Here is a 17,987-nt window from a genome sequence, read left to right as displayed (position 1 = left end):
CAAAGGAAAGATGGGGAGAAGGGAAGAGTTAATCAGATGCTTTGAGACTGAAACTTCAGATCTGGCTTTGCTACTCTGTAACCACTTGGCTTTACTAAATTGTACTTTCATTAACAATGGATTTGAGAGTCTTCCTTTTCTAACTGACCAGGTTGGGAGGGCTGACTGTCTCTGCAACTCACATTCCTTCATGAACCCCTCCCCCTTTATTCTCTCTCTTTTATGTGATGTTGACCTTATGCAATATAACTTAAATAAGCTAAGAAAGGCACGATGACAATACTGCCCTTTTCTCCAATTTAGTGGAAGGGCCCCTTTTCATCTTTATTGCAAATGCAAGATTGTGCCCATTGCCCCCGATTCCAACTTCTATACAATCATCTGAAGTTCTGAATAATGGAAGTATGTGTGAGTTGTATATATGTGGATTCTCTTCACATAGGAAAGAACCCTGAAAAGTCAAATTCCCTAATTGTTCAGAGAAGATATCAAGATGGCATTCAGCTGGACTGTTTGGGTGGAAGAGGTTTTGGGTTTGAAATATATATGCAGGATGAATGTTGAAGAAACATGCCACTGAATTCAAAGCAAAGGTGAGAGTGAATCAGGAAGATTGGAGAGAAAGTTGGGCAGAACAAAACTGAATGAAAATGCCCCCTGGATATGGTAGGAAAAAAATGGAAAGATTAGAGAACAGGAGCTAGTTGACCAGCTGGCACCAGTGCAAATTTGACCTTCAATTGGAGCAATAACAGTAATAAGGGAATGTTGATGGAGATGGTAAAGGACAATGGCAATGAAATAGTATGGTGGCTTTATTCCGTTGTAGAAGTTGAACTGAAGAACTGGGATTTGTGTATGAATGTGAAGTGTGAGACTGATTGGGTTTAGGGAAATAATGGATTCAAGAGGCATACATATCTACTTAAATGAACAATTAAATAACCCTTTATTTCTCTTGACATATTATCATGGGCCCCGTGGCTAAATGTCTGTGTCTTCTGGGCAATTACGCCTTGCGAGAAATTTGAGAAGGGTCTGTGAGTTGGCTGAGCAACTCATAGAACCTTAAAATTGACTTGTAAAAGCTTCCCACCTGCAAGCAATAGAACAAAAAGTTATTATGAACTTGGTCCCTCAAATTAAACTGACCAGAACTCTTCTGGGACAGCTTAGTCTTGAATCAGATTAACAAAATTTGGAAAAATTGTACTTCTGCCAAGAGGTCAGTAAATACAAGTGATTATAGGACCTTATCATAGTTGGAGAACATGTGTGTCTGTGTGTGTGTGTGTGTGTGTGTGTGTGTGTGTGTGTGTAATGTAATGTAATGTATTGGGCACATTCTAGGGTTGTCCAACTGCAGAACAATTATGGGTGGCTGACAAATTAAAAAAGGGAGAAATGTCTCAGTATCAAGACAACTGTTGCCCAGAGGAAAGATAATTTCATTCCCTAGATTTGAAGGAGGAAATGCATGATTGGTGACTCTTCTACCCTAATGCCACTTTAATGGCTTAATGCCAATGCTTAAGTGCTGGACTGGGACTGAGAAATTTAGATCCAAGTCCCGCTTGGCCACAGAGTTTACTAGATTATTCAGGCTGGTCCCTGCTCTGAGCCAAGATTCTACCTATAGAATTACCGTTGTAAAGTAAAAGTAAAAGTAAAGTAAAGTAAAGTAACACTAAAAAGTATTTTTACTTTTTAAAAAGTGAGATCAATTAACTTAGTGGAACAGCTCTATTCTATTCTATTCTATTCTATTCTATTCTATTCTATTCTATTCTATTCTATTCTATTCTATTCTATTATTCTATTCTATTCTATTTTAAAAATTGCAGATCCTGTCATATGGAACATACAAACTGATGAGAACCTTCCTGTTTATATCTGCAACCAGGAGAAGGAAATGAGCATTTACTAATAGACAAAGAGAAAAACAGTACAGCATCACGGCTGATACTTCAATTAACAGCCTAAAGCCAGAAATATGACTTACCTTTGAGCCCGTCTTCTTTCACTTTTCTTAATACACTTGATGAGACAACAGGTTAAAAAAGCCATTGACATCAGGAGGATAATGGCACAGCTCACAATGGAAGAAATCACAGCAACTTTAAATCCAAAGGTTTCATATTTGGATATGGCTGGAATAAAACAAACACAGTTATTTATTTATTTAATTTGTATACCGCCCTTCTCCCGAAGGACTCAGAGCGGTGAACAGGGCAATACATAATAAAAACAAGATACAAAAATTAAAAATTATTAAAAAGTAATTAAACAGCGATGCCCATAATAAATTAGTACAGATTAAAAGTTAAGACCAATTTATAAAACCCAACCCCATCCCATCAGGTCAGGCCGGCTTGTTCAAAAAGGTGGGTTTTAAGATCGCGCCGGAAGGAGCGGAGATCAGGCGCCATCCGGAGCTCGACCGGAAGATGGTTCCATAAATCTGATGCGCCCACAGAGAACGCCCTCCCCCTGGGGGCCACCAGTTGGCATTCTTTGACCGGTGGCACCCTGAGGAGGCCCTCTTTGTGGGAGCGTACTGGGCGGAGGGAAGTTGACGCCGGCCGCAGGTGCTCCCCAAGGTATTCCGGACCCATGCCATGTAGGGCTTTGTAGGTCATTACTAACACCTTGAACCTCACCCGGAAGACAACTGGAAGCCAATGCAGCTCGCGGAGCAAAGGTGTGACATGGGAGTGTCGGGAAACTCCCAACACAACTCTTGCGGCTGCATTCTGTACCAGTTGGAGCCTCCGAGTGGTCTTCAAGGGTAGCCCCATGTAGAGAGCATTGCAGTAGTCAAGACGAGAGGTCACGAGCGCATGAGTGACCGTACGTAAGGCATCCCGGTCTAGATAGGGCCGCAACTGGCGCACCAGGCGGACCTGGGCGAAGGCCCCCCTAGTCACAGCTACTATATGGTCTTCTAAGGAAAGCTGTGAATCTAGGAGGACTCCCAAGTTGCGAGCCCTATCTACAGGAGGTAATAACTCACCCCCCCATAGAGAGGGGTGGGATGTCTTGAATGTCCCGAGATGCCGGTACGCACAGCCACTCAGTCTTGTCAGGGTTGAGTCGAAGCCTGTTCCTCCCCATCCAGACCCGGACCGCCTCCAGGCAATGGGACATCACGTCGAGGGCATCGCTGGGGTGGTTTGGGGTCGAAATGAAAAGCTGGGTATCATCAGCATACTGATGATACCCAACTCCAAAGCCACGAATGATCTCACCCAGCGGTTTCATGTAGATGTTGAACAGGAGAGGCGAGAGGACCGACCCCTGAGGAACTCCACAAATGAGAGGCCTCGCGGTCGACCTCTGCCCCCCTGCCAACACCGACTGCGAGCGTCCCAGGAGATAGGAGGATAACCACTGAAGGACCGTGCCTCCCACTCCCAGTCCCCTGAGGCGCCGCAGCAGGATACCATGGTCGATGGTATCGAAAGCCGCTGAGAGGTCTAATAGGACTAGGACAGAGGAATATCCCCTGTCCCGAGCCCTCCAGAGATCATTCACCAGCGCGACCAATGCCGTCTCCGTGCTGTACCCGGGCCTGAAGCAGTTAGAGGCTGACATCTGCACCTTGATGTACATTCACACCCCTGCCATTAAAGGCACCAACAGGAGGAGTGTTCTATCTGGAACCATCCCAAAGCAAACTATTTAAAAGCCTCTTATTTATAAGTGAGCAATGAAATCCTCAGGAGGAACTTGGCACAGCAATTACTCCAACACAACTCAGCCATAAACAAAAGGGGGAGTACTAACTTCAAACCATTGCTTCATGCTTTCCCTTGGATAAGAGGACCTTGTAACTATGATTGTTGCCCTTGTAAACTACTGCAGTGTGTGTTATATATGGGGGCCGCCTTTAAAGATCATCTGGAAACTTCAGTTGGTACCAAATGTTGTGGTCTCGATGCTCGCCAGCAGTCATTAGTGTATTTAGTTTGGCCTGCAATTTAAAATGTTGTTTTTTACCTCCCAAGCTTTGATGCTCTGCATACTGAAATTGGGCTTAACATTGTGTTTGCGTCAAAAGAAGCAGCTCATTTCCCATTTAAAGGAAGTCAAGGAGTCTGATCCTAAAAGGCACTGTTTCTCAGTAGCAGCACTAAAATTTCATGTTAGACCAGCTCCAAGCCTGGCTGCTTTATGGAAAAAAACTGAAGCTCTTCTAGAGAGATTTTGGGTGCTGCCGCCTAGGAAATTGGCATTTTATTATTTTGTGTGTGTGTGATCACTGTTGCCCCTTCATGGATTACTGCCTTGTCGTGGCGAAGGGGCTTGCGTAATTCAATGAAGCTATGAGCTATGCCGTGCAGGGCCACCCAAGACGGACAGGTCATAGCAGAGAGTTCTGACAAAACGTGATCCACTGGAGAAGGAAATGGCAAACCACTCCAGTATCTTTGCCATGAAAACCCTATGGACAGTACCAAAAGGCAAAACGATATGACGCTGGAAGATGAGCCCCTCAGGTCGGAAGGTGTCCAATATGCTACTGGGGAAGAGCAGAGGGCTAGTACTAGTAGCGCCAGAAAGAATGAAGCGACTGGGCCAAAGCCGAAAGGACGCTCAGCTGTGGATATGTCTGGTGGTGAAAGGAAAGTCCGATGCTGTAAAGATTTTTTCTCCATAGGAACCTGGAATGTAAGATCCATGAATCAAGGAAAACTGGACGTGGTCAAACAAGAGATGACAAGACTGAACATTGACATCTTAGGTATCAGCGAACTAAAATGGACAGGAATGGGTGAATTTAATTCAGATGACCATCAGGTATACTACTGTGGGCAAGAATCCTTCAGAAGAAATGGAGTAGCCTTCATAGTCAATAAAAGAGTAGGAAAAGCAATACTGGGATACAATCCTCAAAATGACAGAATGATCTCAGTTCGAATCCAAGGCAAACCATTCAATATCACAGTAGTCCAGGTCTATGCCCCAACCACCAGTGCTGAAGAGGATGAAATTGACCAGTTCTATGAAGCACTACAGCACCTTATAGAACTAACACCAAAAAATGATGTTCTTATCATCATGGGGGATTGGAATGCTAAAGTAGGAAGCCAAAAGATAACTGGAATAACAGGCAAGTTTGGCCTTGGAGTGCAAAATGAAGCAGGGCACAGGCTGATAGAATTCTGTCAAGAGAATACAATGGTCATAGCAAACACTCTTTTCCAACAACCCAAGAGACGGCTCTACACATGGACATCACCAGATGGTCAACACAGAAATCAGATTGACTATATGCTCTGCAGCCAAAGATGGAGAAGCTCTATACAGTCAGTAAAAACAAGACCAGGAGCTGACTGTGGCTCAGACCATGAGCTTCTCCTTGCAAAGTTTAGGCTTAAACTGAAGAAAGTAGGGAAAAGCACTAGGCCACTCAGGTATGAATTAAATCATATCCCTGTTGAATATACAGTAGAGGTGACAAATAGATTTAAGGAATTAGATCTGATAGACAGAGTGCCTGAAGAACTATGGACAGAGGTTCGCGACATTGTACAACAGGTAGCAACCAAAACCATCCCAAAGAAAAAGAAATGCAAGAAAGCAAAATGGCTGTCTGAGGAAGCTTTGCAAATAGCTGAGGAAAGGAGGGAAGCGAAAGGCAAGGGAGAAAAAGAAAGATACACCCAATTGAATGCAGAATTCCAGAGAATAGCTAGAAGAGATAAGAATGCCTTCTTCAATGAACAGTGCAAAGAAATAGAAGAAAATAATAGAATAGGGAGGACCAGAGATCTTTTCAAGAAAATTGGAGAAATGAAGGGAACGTTTAATGCAAAAATGGGCATGATAAAGGACCAAAATGGCAGGGACCTAACAGAGGCAGAAGAGATTAAGAAGAGGTGGCAAAATTACACAGAAGAACTATACAAGAATGAGCTTAACGTCCCTGATAATCACAATGAGGTGGTCACTGACCTCGAGCCAGACATCCTAGAATGTGAAGTGAAGTGGGCCTTAGAAAAGCTGAGCAACAACAAAGCTAGTGGAAGTGACAGTATTCCAGCTGAGCTATTCAAAATCTTAAAAGACAATGCAGTAAAAGTGCTACACTCAATTTGCCAGCAAATTTGGAAAACTCAACAATGGCCACAGGATTGGAAAAGATCAGTTTACATTCCAATTCCAAAGAAAGGCAGTGCCAAAGAATGTTCAAACTATCGCACCATTGCACTCATTTCTCATGCTAGTAAAGTCATGCTTAAAATCCTACAAGCTAGACTTCAGCAGTATGTGGATCGAGAACTACCAGAAGTGCAGGCAGGATTTCGAAGAGGCAGAGGAACTAGAGATCAAATTGCCAACATACGCTGGATCATGGAGAAAGCTAGGGAGTTCCAGAAAAACATCTACTTCTGCTTCATTGACTATGCTAAAGCCTTTGATTGTGTGGATCATAACAAACTGTGGCAAGTTCTTAAAGAGATGGGAGTACCAGACCATCTTATTTGTCTCTTGAGAAACCTATATGCGGGTCAAGAAGCAACAGTGAGAACTGGACACGGAACCACTGATTGGTTCAAAATTGGGAAAGGAGTCCGGCAAGGCTGTATACTGTCGCCCTGCCTATTTAACTTATATGCAGAGCACATCATGAGAAAGGCAGGGCTAGATGAATCAAAAGTTGGAATTAAGATTGCCGGAAGAAATATCAACAACCTAAGATATGCAGATGATACCACTCTAATGGCAGAAAGTGAAGAAGAACTAAAGAGCCTCTTGTTACAGGTGAAGAAGGAGAGTGCAAAACTTGGGTTGAAACTTAACATTAAGAAAACCAAGATCATGGCATCTGGCCCTCTCAATTCCTGGCAAATAGATGGGGAAGAAATGGAGGTAGTGACAGATTTTATTTTCCTGGGCTCCAAGATCACTGCAGATGGGGACTGTAGCCAAGAAATTAAAAGACGCTTGCTCCTGGGGAGGAAAGCCATGGCAAATCTAGACAGCACACTAAAAAGCAGAGACATCACCCTGTCAACAAAAGTGCGTATAGTCAAGGCTATGGTCTTCCCAGTTGCAACGTATGGCAGTGAAAGTTGGACCATAAGAAAGGCTGAGCGCCAAAGAATTGAGGCCTTTGAACTGTGGTGCTGGAGAAGACTCCTGCGAGTCCCTTGGACCGCAAGGCGATCAAACCGGTCAGTCCTAGAGGAGATCAATCCTGACTGCTCTTTAGAAGGCCAGATCCTGAAGCTAAAACTCAAGTACTTTGGCCACCTAATGAGAAGGAAGGACTCACTGGAGAAGAGCTTAATGCTGGGAAAGATCGAGGGCAAGAGAAGAAGGGGACGACAGAGAATGAGGTGGCTGGATGGAGTCACTGAAGCAGTAGGCGTGAGCTTAAATGGACTCCAGAAGATGGTAGAGGACAGGAAGGCCTGGAGGAATGTTGTCCATAGGGTCGCGATGGGTCGGACACGACTTCGCAGCTAACAACAACAACAACAACAACAACGATCACTGTTGCATTTTTATTTTGCACTCTACATTTATTGTATTTGTAAGCCACTGGTAGGATAGAAATCAAAGGCATACATACAGTAAGGTTGGAATGCACAATCAGAGGAATAGGCCTAAGGCTAGGATATGGTATGGCTGAGCCCTCTTATTATAGCCCATGTACCAGAAAAGAGCCCGTTGCTAATATCTCAAGTCACTTAGTCATCTGATTTTTCTCCATACTTTGTGGCTAATTCGCATTCACTGCTAAGTGAGCATTGGAAGGAGGGAGGAATCTCAGACACTTTGCTTTCACTTCAGAGGATTGCTTCAGAAGATGGTCCTGAAACTCCAGTTAGTATAGAGTATAGCTTTGGTGGCAGCAAAGCAGTCAGAATATCTGACATGTGCCAGGGTGTGCCAGTTGTATGACTACCAGCTCAATCTCAAATGCTGGTTTTAATATTTAAAGCCTTAAAACTGATTGGGATCAAGTTCACCTTCGTTCCCGTTGATCTGCTTCCATTTTCAGGAATGGAAATCCTTCTTACCTTCTTTTCGTTGACAGCAGTTAAGCCAATTAATGCAAGTAGGACCACACACCGCCCTATGGAATGCACTGCCCTGGGGCTGATTCATTCCCAGCTTTTCTGCAAAAGCTCTAAACTCCCATTTATTTTTCTCAAGACTTTTCCTAAATGGGATTCTATTGTTCTGTTCTGGTTTCAACTCTACACAAGTTCAATTTTAATACTGTGGCAGAATGTTTGTGGGCTTTATTAATATTTTTATTACATTCTTTATAGCATTTTGATTTTATTACTATAAGCTGCCTTGAGAAGGCTCTTGTCCTGTAGGATAGCCTGGAAATATTCTGAACATATTTAATTTTAATTTTTAACATCTTTTTCCTCTTTAGAATAGTCAAATGAAGTGAAAACCACAGGTAAAGAGGCAGAAGAAAATTTCAACCTAGCTGTTTGTCATCCAATTAAAATTATAAAGAGAATTTATTTTAATGCTCTTGATTAACTGGGATTTAACTGGGTTATGTTGGAGGAAAAGCAGAAAGAGCTGTGGTAGCATTCGGAAGACTAACACACTTATTTATCAACTTTCATGGAGTTAGGTGCAGCCCACTGACTGAATGGCTTATAATCCACCAAAGTCAATGAGAAACATAGTAGCAGTTTTTTGAATTGTTGTGTGCGATTTTTGCAGTTTTTATGATGCTGACACCCATTTTCTAGGAAACGTACAGGAACACAGGCTTACAGACATTTTAGAAATACTGCGGTCTGACTTACTTTGCTAGCATGAAGCTATAATCACTTTTCTTTTTTTTCTTTTTTGCAATTATAAACAGTAGCATAAGTGTATTTCTTTTTTTAAAAAAACAAAAAAACAAAACTCTACCTCTCTTCATCAACACATTTAGAATTTAAAAACTGAACATTTAACTGAGCTGCAATGTTTTGAGCAAACATATGTGTCTCAGATAGCAAGATTGATGACATTAATTAATTAATTAAGCATCAAGCAAGACTTACAGAACCAGAAGTGAAACAAATGAAAGGGTAATATTATTTTAAATTTAATTTAATCTTTAAAAAAAACCTGTGGCATTTCTATTCAGCATCAAGTCTTTCTTTGATAATGGTCAGCGATCTCTGAAAATGAACAGAACTGCAAAGTCCGAAATCTGCTCTTTCATCCTGCAGCCATTATTATCAGTTTTTACAATGGTATACATCACCTGCATGTCAGAGAAAGTCTGAAGATTATACAAATCATTTAGCAGCGAGAGGAGAGTGGGGAAAAACACTTACGTATACATGAAGGAGTATCAGCTGTCCATTGTGTAGCATTTTCTTTCCAAATGCATGTGACAACTCCATGACCAATCAGCTGATGCTCATCAGAACAACGAAATGTAATTACAGAGCCAAGAGTGGTACCATTTCCGTAGATTATCTGTGATGAGCCAAGATGTGGGGGAAAAATCTGGCTGCACTGGCCTATTCAAAAGGGAAGAATAAAAGCAGTTGTTTTATTTTTATCACCATGCATTTTTGGCAGAAACATATTTAGCATGAATGGACCTGAATATTATCATGAGATTAAAAAACAATTGAGATAAAATGAGTTGGTATCTGGTATAGAACTGTGGGAAAGAGTTATGCTAGGAACTTAAACAGACTTAATGATAAATTGTGTATCGAAAGCACTCTAAATTTGAGACATCCTTAAAGATGAAACAAAACAAAAATCCAGAATTGCAAAAAAGCAAAAGAAGGCAAAATGGCTGTTTGCTGATAGTGAAAATAGTTGGAGAATGGTGGAAAATAAAAAGGCAGCACAGACAGAAGAAAATTTGCCCAACAAAATGCTGGAAGTTAGAAATAAGCAAGAAGAAACAAAAAATCACTTATTATATGTCTAAATAAGTAAAGAATTGGAGAATAACAATTAGATGGGAGGTGTAAGCAGATTTATTTTAAAAAATTACAGAAATCAAAGGAAACCAGATGAGTATAATAAAAGGCAAAGGAATCAAACCCATACTGATGAAAGAAAATATAATCAGAATGAGATGGTGAGAACTACATAAAACAACAACAATCCAAATCAATTACAGGTATTCCTTGACTTATGACCACAATAGACTCCATAATTTCCATTGCCAAGCAAGACAGTTGTTAAGTGCATTTTGCCCCATTTTACAACCTTTGCCACAGTTGTTAAGTGAATCACTGCAGTTGTTAAGTTAGTAACACAGTTATTAAGTGAGTATGGCTTCCACACGGACTTTGTTAGAAGGCAGCAAAAGGTGATCACATGATCTTGGGACACTGCAACCATACGGGCCAGTTGCCAAGTGTCCAATTTTGATCAAAACCATGGGGATGCTGCAAAAGTCATAAGTGTGAAAAATGGTTATAAGTCACTTTTTTCCGTGCGGTTATAAACTTCGAACGGTCATTAAGCAAATGGTTGTAAGTCAAAGACTACCTGTATATACATAAAAGTTTGAGCACTGAAAAGTGTAGGAGTTGGTGAAATAGCAGCAGAACCTCTAAGTCTTCCAAAATAATGCAATTAAAGTGCTGTATGTGTTTTGTGGACTAATATGAAAAACACAACAGTAGCCAACAGACTAGAAAATATCAATTTATATTATAATTTACCAAAAAAGATAACATTGGTAAAGAATGTTAAGACTATTGAACAATTGTATTTATCTCACATTCTTGCAAGAGAATGCTCAAGATTTTGCAATTCAACTTTCAACCATATACAGAATGAATTTCCCAGTTGAATTCAGAAGTAGAGGCACTTTGGATAACCTTCCTAACATATATTTTTTTTTCCCTGCCCAAGATGGCGGCGGCCGCAGTTTGAGCTTCGGGCGCTCCACAAGGGCTCTAAATGGGTCAGTTTAGGGAGGCCCAGCCGCGGCACGGTATGATGGGGCAACTCCGGGGGCTGGGGGATGCAGAAACGGCTGCTGGGTGCTGTTCTCAGCGGCGCTGAGCCCCCCCTCCAAATAGCAGCGCTTTGGATATCGCCGGCCTGCCGAGCAATGCTGGAATGCTGCGAAGGCTGTGGGCGTCCTTGCTTGCCTTTCCTTTCCTGTTCGTTCGTCGTGGATACCCTCTGCTCGTTCGGAGGGGCAGCGGCGACAATCCCACCGGCTGGAGATTCAATCAGGGCTATCAGCTGGCAGGCGCCGTCCTCGGCGGCGCGGAGCCTCCCTCTCCTCCCGGATGGCGGCAGTGGATTGTGGGCCTGGACATTGGCCTCGGTGGACGTGCTGGTGAATGCCTTTCTCCGCCGCTGGAATACCATTTGGATTGGCGGGCAGGCGCTTGGGGGAGAGAATGTTTTTGCCCTCCCCCCCAGACTGGCGGCATTGGCCGGCGACTCAAAGATCAGCAGAGGCCTGGCTTGCTTGCTTTCTTGCTTTCTGTGCTGGCAGGCAGGTATTATGGCTATCTCCATGCCCAGCTGGAATCAAGACCTCCCCATTGACAGTCCAGTTTGGCTGGGACTTGACCGTGGTGGGAGGATGGTCTTGGACTGGTCATTGACCACCTCACTGGTGTGAGAGACCAGTTGGGGTGGGTTTGGCCCAGGACTCCCTTTTCTCTCCACTCCAGATTGGACCCCTCAGCCGGAGTGAGAGGACGGCTGAGGCTTCCCTTTTGATTGCCATCTCAGGTGAGAGCTGAGATGGTTTAGTGGATTGAGAGACATGCCTACTGGACTTACTTTTTCATCTATAACAATACCATCGAACTACCCTTTGGACATATCTATAACATCTGCCCTATGTGAACATTCTAGTGCTGCATGGTTTGCTTCCATTATTCCGAAGCTGATCTGTATGCCCTCAGGGGGGTTTCTCCCTCCTGGGCGCAACCTACCACCTGTTTCCACACTCCCCTTAATGACGAGCCCAAGTGTTGGGACTCTGAGAGGTGGCTGGGCCTAGATAGGGGCCTCGAGTTGAGACGCGCTAAGAGGCCCCTGATGAAATTTTTAGCCGGTTATTTTAAAAGGTTAGGGAGGGGGAGGGGTAGGAGGGTGGGGAGGGAATCTTTAACCGGCACTCAGTCTGGCCCTGTTAGGGGTCCTGACGGGACGGGGTTGGGGGAGGTAGCTGCTGGTTCAAATCCCCACGACGATAGGGAATGGCAGCAGGTCGTTGCACAGAGGGCCATATCAACACCCAGGATCGCGCCCCCGCTATCTTCGAGCGGTGGCGCGCTCCGACCCTCCGGTTAGCACCCTCTTACCCGGGGATGAGGGTGATCAGGTCCCTGAGCTCAGGCTGGTCTATTTTAACGCCAGATCCGTCGTTAACAAAGCTCCCCTCATTCATGATTTGATCGAGGAGGAATGTGCGGATCTGGTGTGCATTATGGAGACTTGGTTGGGCTCGGAGGGAGGGGTGCCTCTGACTGAGTTATGCCCTCCAGGTTTCCGGGTGCTACACCAGCCACGGGCTCAGGGCAGGGGTGGTGGGGTGGCAGTGGTTGTTTGGGAGACTTTGTGCCCGCGGGAGGCCACCATTGTCCAGATGGCCAGGAGTGAATCCCTCCTCTTGAGATGTGGCTCAGTTGGGCTTGTTGCTCACATACCTGGCGCCCAGCTGTGTGGCAACAGCCCTGCCCGAGCTGCTCAAGACTCTCTCAGGGCTGGCGGTGGAGTTCCCCAGGCTTATAGTCCTGGGTGACTTCAACCTGCCGTCACTGGGAGGGTCGTCTGAGTTAGCTCGGGAGTTCATGGCCTCCATGATGGCCACGGGCCTGACCCAAGTTACTGAGGGCCCGACTCATGTGGGGGATCATACTCTTGACCTGGTGTTCCTATCTGGACAGTGGTTGGATGATCTGGGAGGGGGTTCACCAACCATCGCCCCCCTGTCATGGTCAGATCATTACCTCCTGCGACTGGTTTTCCGTTATGCCACCCCCCGCCGCTGGGCTGCGGAACCGACCAGGTGGTTCCGCCCCAGGTGCCTAATGGACCCAGAACGGTTCCAGAGGGCGCTTGGGCCTATACCCATCACCCTTACCCACAGCCCAGTCGATGCTCTGGTGGATGCCTGGGAAAGGGCGGCCGCCGGGGCACTTGACTGCGTTGTACCCTTGCGACCTCTGACCCGGCGCAGATCCCGTTGGGCTCCATGGTTCTCTGCGGAGCTCCGGGAGATGAAGCGTCGGAGACGAGGTCTAGAGAGCGGTTGGAGGTCCAGCCGATCCAAATCTGACCGATTGCAGTTAAGTACCTTTATAAGGTCTTATCTTGCAGTGATAAGGACAGCGAAGTCTAACTACTTTGCTGCCCTTATCGCGTCCGCAGATAATCACCCGGCTGCCCTGTTTAGGGTAACTCGCTCCCTCCTTAATCAGGAGGTGAGGGAGGATCCCTTGCGGGGACGAGCCGAGGAGTTTAGTCATCATCTGGCGGACAAAATCGCTCAGATCCGGATCGGTCTGGACTCTGACTGGGCAGAGTCTGATGTGGAGGAATCGGACGGTCTTGAGCATGTTATCTGGACTGAGTTCGACCCTGTTTCCCCTGATGATGTGGACAGGATCATGGGGAGGCTGAGCACCACCACCTGTTTGTTGGATCCGTGCCCCTCCTGGCTAGCTTATGCGGCCCGGGAGGGGACACGAGGCTGGTTCCATGCAGTAATAACTGCTTCTTTGAAGGAGGGTGTCTTCCCTGCCGCCTTGAAGGAGGCGGTGGTGAGACCCCTCCTCAAGAAGCCTGCCTTGGACCTGGCTGTTTTAAATAACTATCGTCCAGTCTCCAACCTTCGCTTTTTGGTGAAGGTTGTTGAGAGTGTGGTGGCACATCAGCTTCCTCTGTTCCTGGAGGAAACTGATTATCTGGACCCGTACCAATCGGGTTTCAGGCCCGGATACAGCACAGAGACGGCGTTGGTCGCGCTGGTGAATGATCTCTGGAGGGCTAGGGACAGGGGTTGCTCCTCTGTCCTGGTCCTATTAGATCTCTCAGCGGCTTTTGATACCATCGACCATGGTATCCTGCTGCGGCGTCTCAGGGGGTTGGGAGTGGGAGGCACCGTTTTACGGTGGTTCTCCTCCTATCTCCTGGGCCGCTCGCAGTCGGTGTTGACGGGAGGGCAGAGATCCACCCCGAGGCCTCTCATTTGTGGAGTTCCTCAGGGGTCGGTTCTCTCGCCTCTCCTGTTCAACATCTATATGAAGCTGCTGGGTGAGATCATTCGTGGTTTCGGGGTGGGGTATCATCAGTACACTGATGATACTCAACTTTTTCTTTCCACCCCGAACGAACCCAGTGATACCCTCTCTGTGATGTCCCGGTGCCTGGAGGCGGTCCAGGTCTGGATGGGGAGAAACAGGCTTCGTCTCAATCCCGCCAAGACTGAGTGGCTGTGCATATCAGCATCTCGGGTCAACCAGACTATTCCATCTCTAACGATGGGGGGTGAGGTGTTACCCCCCGTTGATAGGGCTCGCAACTTGGGCGTCCTCCTGGATTCACGACTCAATTTTGAAGACCATATAGGAGCCGTGACCAGGGGGGCTTTTGCCCAGGTTCGCCTGGTGCGCCAGTTGCGACCCTATCTGGACCGAGATGCCCTACGCACAGTCACTCATGCGCTCGTGACCTCCCGTTTGGACTACTGCAACGCTCTCTACATGGGGCTGCCCTTGAGGACCACTCGGAGGCTTCAGCTGGTGCAGAATGCAGCCACGCGAGTTGTGATGGGGGTCTCCCGATACTCCCATGTAACACCTCTACTCCGTGAGCTGCATTGGCTTCCGGTTGCCCTCCGGGTGAAATTCAAGGTGCTGGTGATGACCTATAAAGCCCTACATGGCTTGGGTCCGGGATATCTGAGGGAACACCTGCTGCTGGCATCAAGCTCCCTTCATCCAGTGCGCTCCCACAGGGAAGGTCTTCTCAGGGTGCCACCGGTAAGAGATTGCCGGTGGACGACACCCAGGGATAGGGCCTTCTCAGTGGGGGCGCCTGCCCTTTGGAACCAGCTGCCAGTGGAGCTGAGGACTGCCCCCGACCTCTGTTCATTCCGCCGGGACCTGAAGACCTGGCTCTTCGAGCTCTCTGGCCCAGGCTGAGGATTAATTTATTTTAATTGGGGTTTTACTTATACAGGGATAAATTTAATCTTTTTTAAACTTGGTTTTTTAACTTTTGCATTTTTGGTTTTTAATTACCCTGTAAACCGCCCTGAGTCCTCCGGGAAAGGGTGGTATATAAATGTAATAAAATAAATAAATAAATAAATATTGACTGGCAACTGGCCAGACTTTGTTGAAACATGGGTTGCCATATAAATGTTTTAAATAACTAAATAAAGTGAAGAGTGGAAAAGAAGGGGAATTCTCAAAATACATTTATTTTAAAACTTAAAACCATAAAACCAAAATAAAACCCAGTATCTCAATCATCCCCCACTCCAGAAATCCTCACTCTATCCCATCAAGCAAAGTCTTGATGGTGTTTTGAAAGATGTAAGAGTGTGGCCTGCTGAATATAGTTATAATATATGCAGAACATATTGGGAGAAAAGCTGAATTTGCAGAAATAGAAATATTGTTCCTGGAAAAAGCACCAGTAAATTTCAGATATGTTAATTATTCACTATAAGGGTTAGAAGAGAGAAAAAACTAAGCCATTGCCTATCAAAGGTGAAAGATTAGTGGTCTGCTGCTCATTAAGACACTATGGCGGAATGTAGTATGAAATTGCAGGAAGAAAGGGTTGTTTCCGGGGGAGGGGCAAAGAAAAAGTCGAAATGGAATGTCTGGAAGGCAGGAAGAGGATGAGGGCGAATCCTCTCTAGCAATTCACAGAGAATATCTAATAGTTATTCAGATAGTTCCTTTAGTCTGGCAAGATTCCGTTTCCAGGCAAACAACAGTAAAGAACTATAAGTAACTCCACATGTTATTCTTGGTTCTTTGAGCTAAATTATAGAGCTGAAGTAAAGATTATTGGGCTAATATATAGGGATTATTTTACAGGCTTGAAATATGCTATATAAATGCTAAATGGTGGCATTATAGTTCCAAAGGTGAGAGGAAATGTACAAACTCTGTTTCTTATCCAAAACAAACTAATAGGATACCTAGTACATAGCTGACAAGTCCTGACAATTTCAAATGTCAATGTTCCTCCCTCTTCATCATCTAGAAGCTTAGCTACATATTTCAGAGGTATGTTTCATTGGACCAAGAATTCCCATATCAGAATTAATTATTAGTTCATTTCTAACTTCAATGAAAAACAATTTAACATAATATTTTTGCCTTCATTTGTAATAATTTAACACTTCATATTGTTATATATTAAGCCTAAATGTACTGATTGACAAATTAAATATATGGAGGGAAGTTCAATACAGATGGGAAAATATTTCCTAATGTTCCCTTGAAAGTTTCCAGTTTTCTAAAAATAACATATATGGCACATGTGGTCTGGCATTAATATTTAAAGAATATTGTTGTAGTTTAGTTTATCTATGGCTTCTCTTTCATTAAGAAACATTACAAGTGAAGACCAATATCCTGCCAGGAGTTTTGGAAATCAAACATGGCAACTGAAAGGAAAAAGACCAAATATTAGATCCAATGACAGATGTTGTACCATCAGGAAAAAATATGCTTTGAATGTTATCATGTAGTTACCAAATCCTTGAGTTTAAAGATCTTCTAGCATTATGGCACTTCCCTTTGGTTTAGGGTTTATTGGAATAATATTTTCTTTTCTACAACCATCTAGATCAGACATGTCAAACTCAAGGCCCGGGGGCCAGATCTGGCCTGCTAAGTGGTTTCATGCGGCCCGTGAAGCCATCCTGGAAACAGTGAGGGAACGGCCCCCACTGCCTTGGCCCTGGCCCAGAGACCCTCCTTCTGCCAGAGACCCTCAGATCTGTCCCACTCCTGCCCAGGCCCCCCATAGGCACCCTTGATGCGAACGATGTAGAGCTGGCCACGCCCACCCAGTAGGCCATATGCACTCTAGCCACGCCCACCCAGTAGGCCACGCCCACCCAGCCCCCTGAGGGCAACCGCAATGCTTATGTGGCCCTCAATGAAATTGAGTTTGACACCCCTGATCTAGATCAAGTTTTAATGTTTGTGGCTCAACCCTCTTCAGGCTGGCCACGCCCACCCAGTAGGCCATATGCACTCTAGCCACGCCCACCCAGTAGGCCACGCCCACCCGGCCCCCTGAGGGCAACCGCAATGCTTATGTGGCCCTCAATGAAATTGAGTTTGACACCCCTGATCTAGATCAAGTTTTAATGTTTGTGGCTCAACCCTCTTCAGGCTTAGTGGTGTTCAATTTCCAGTTGAGGCAATAATATCTTCCCAACCAGAATCATATAAATGAAAGATTGCTGTAGGAAACTCATTTCACTGATAGATGGAGATGTAACAAGTGTTCCATTATGCCTGACTTATTTTGAGGCTTAAACAAGCCATCATATTCTTCTTTTTATTTTAATTTGAAAAGAATGCTTATCAATAAAATTGATGAGAGCTGAGAGAATGCACTCCACCATCCTGGACTTTAGGACAGGGCATCTAAAATCAAGATACAGTTAAAAATGTCCTCCCATGACCTATTTCCTACCAGAAAAGTTATTCAACCCCGGTATGTAAAAAGACCGCAGAGACCTGACTTGCTCTGTGCTCTCAACAGTGACTGCACTGTTGGCAAAAGTGGCAGCAATTAGTTTAATTGGAGGCCTGCAGGATGTTGTCCACCAAATTATTGTCTCTCCCGTAACAGAAAAGGGCAGTTTGTATGACTGTACTATAAACAACATGATCAACTAATTTCTGGGAGACAAACTTGCATACTTTGATGCCTTCAGGTTCTATAATCAGTGAAGATCACAGCATACAACAATTAGGGGATAATATTAAAGAATGCACATAAAAGTTTGTTTTTTTCAAATTTGCTTA

The 17,987-nt window shown here is 44.8% G+C and overlaps 1 protein-coding gene across 1 annotated transcript in view; it reads right to left on the bottom strand.

Moving 5' to 3' along the window:
- SUSD3 (sushi domain containing 3) overlaps window positions 1-17,987 on the bottom strand; it is a 63,091-nt gene that overhangs the window by 15,636 nt on the left and 29,468 nt on the right. Inside the window, exons 2-3 of the mRNA XM_083351374.1 lie at window positions 9,312-9,500; window positions 2,003-2,150 (exon numbers count right to left, since the gene is read on the bottom strand). Coding sequence (XP_083207500.1) covers window positions 2,003-2,150; window positions 9,312-9,500 — 337 coding nt within the window. The remainder of the gene's footprint in view (window positions 1-2,002; window positions 2,151-9,311; window positions 9,501-17,987) is intronic.

This window comes from Vipera ursinii (assembly GCF_947247035.1).
Source record: "Vipera ursinii genome assembly, chromosome: 2".
NCBI classification, from domain to species: Eukaryota; Metazoa; Chordata; class Lepidosauria; order Squamata; family Viperidae; genus Vipera; species Vipera ursinii.
Note: the sequence above shows the minus strand (reverse complement) of the source record. Positions and strands in the feature narration are given on the sequence as shown.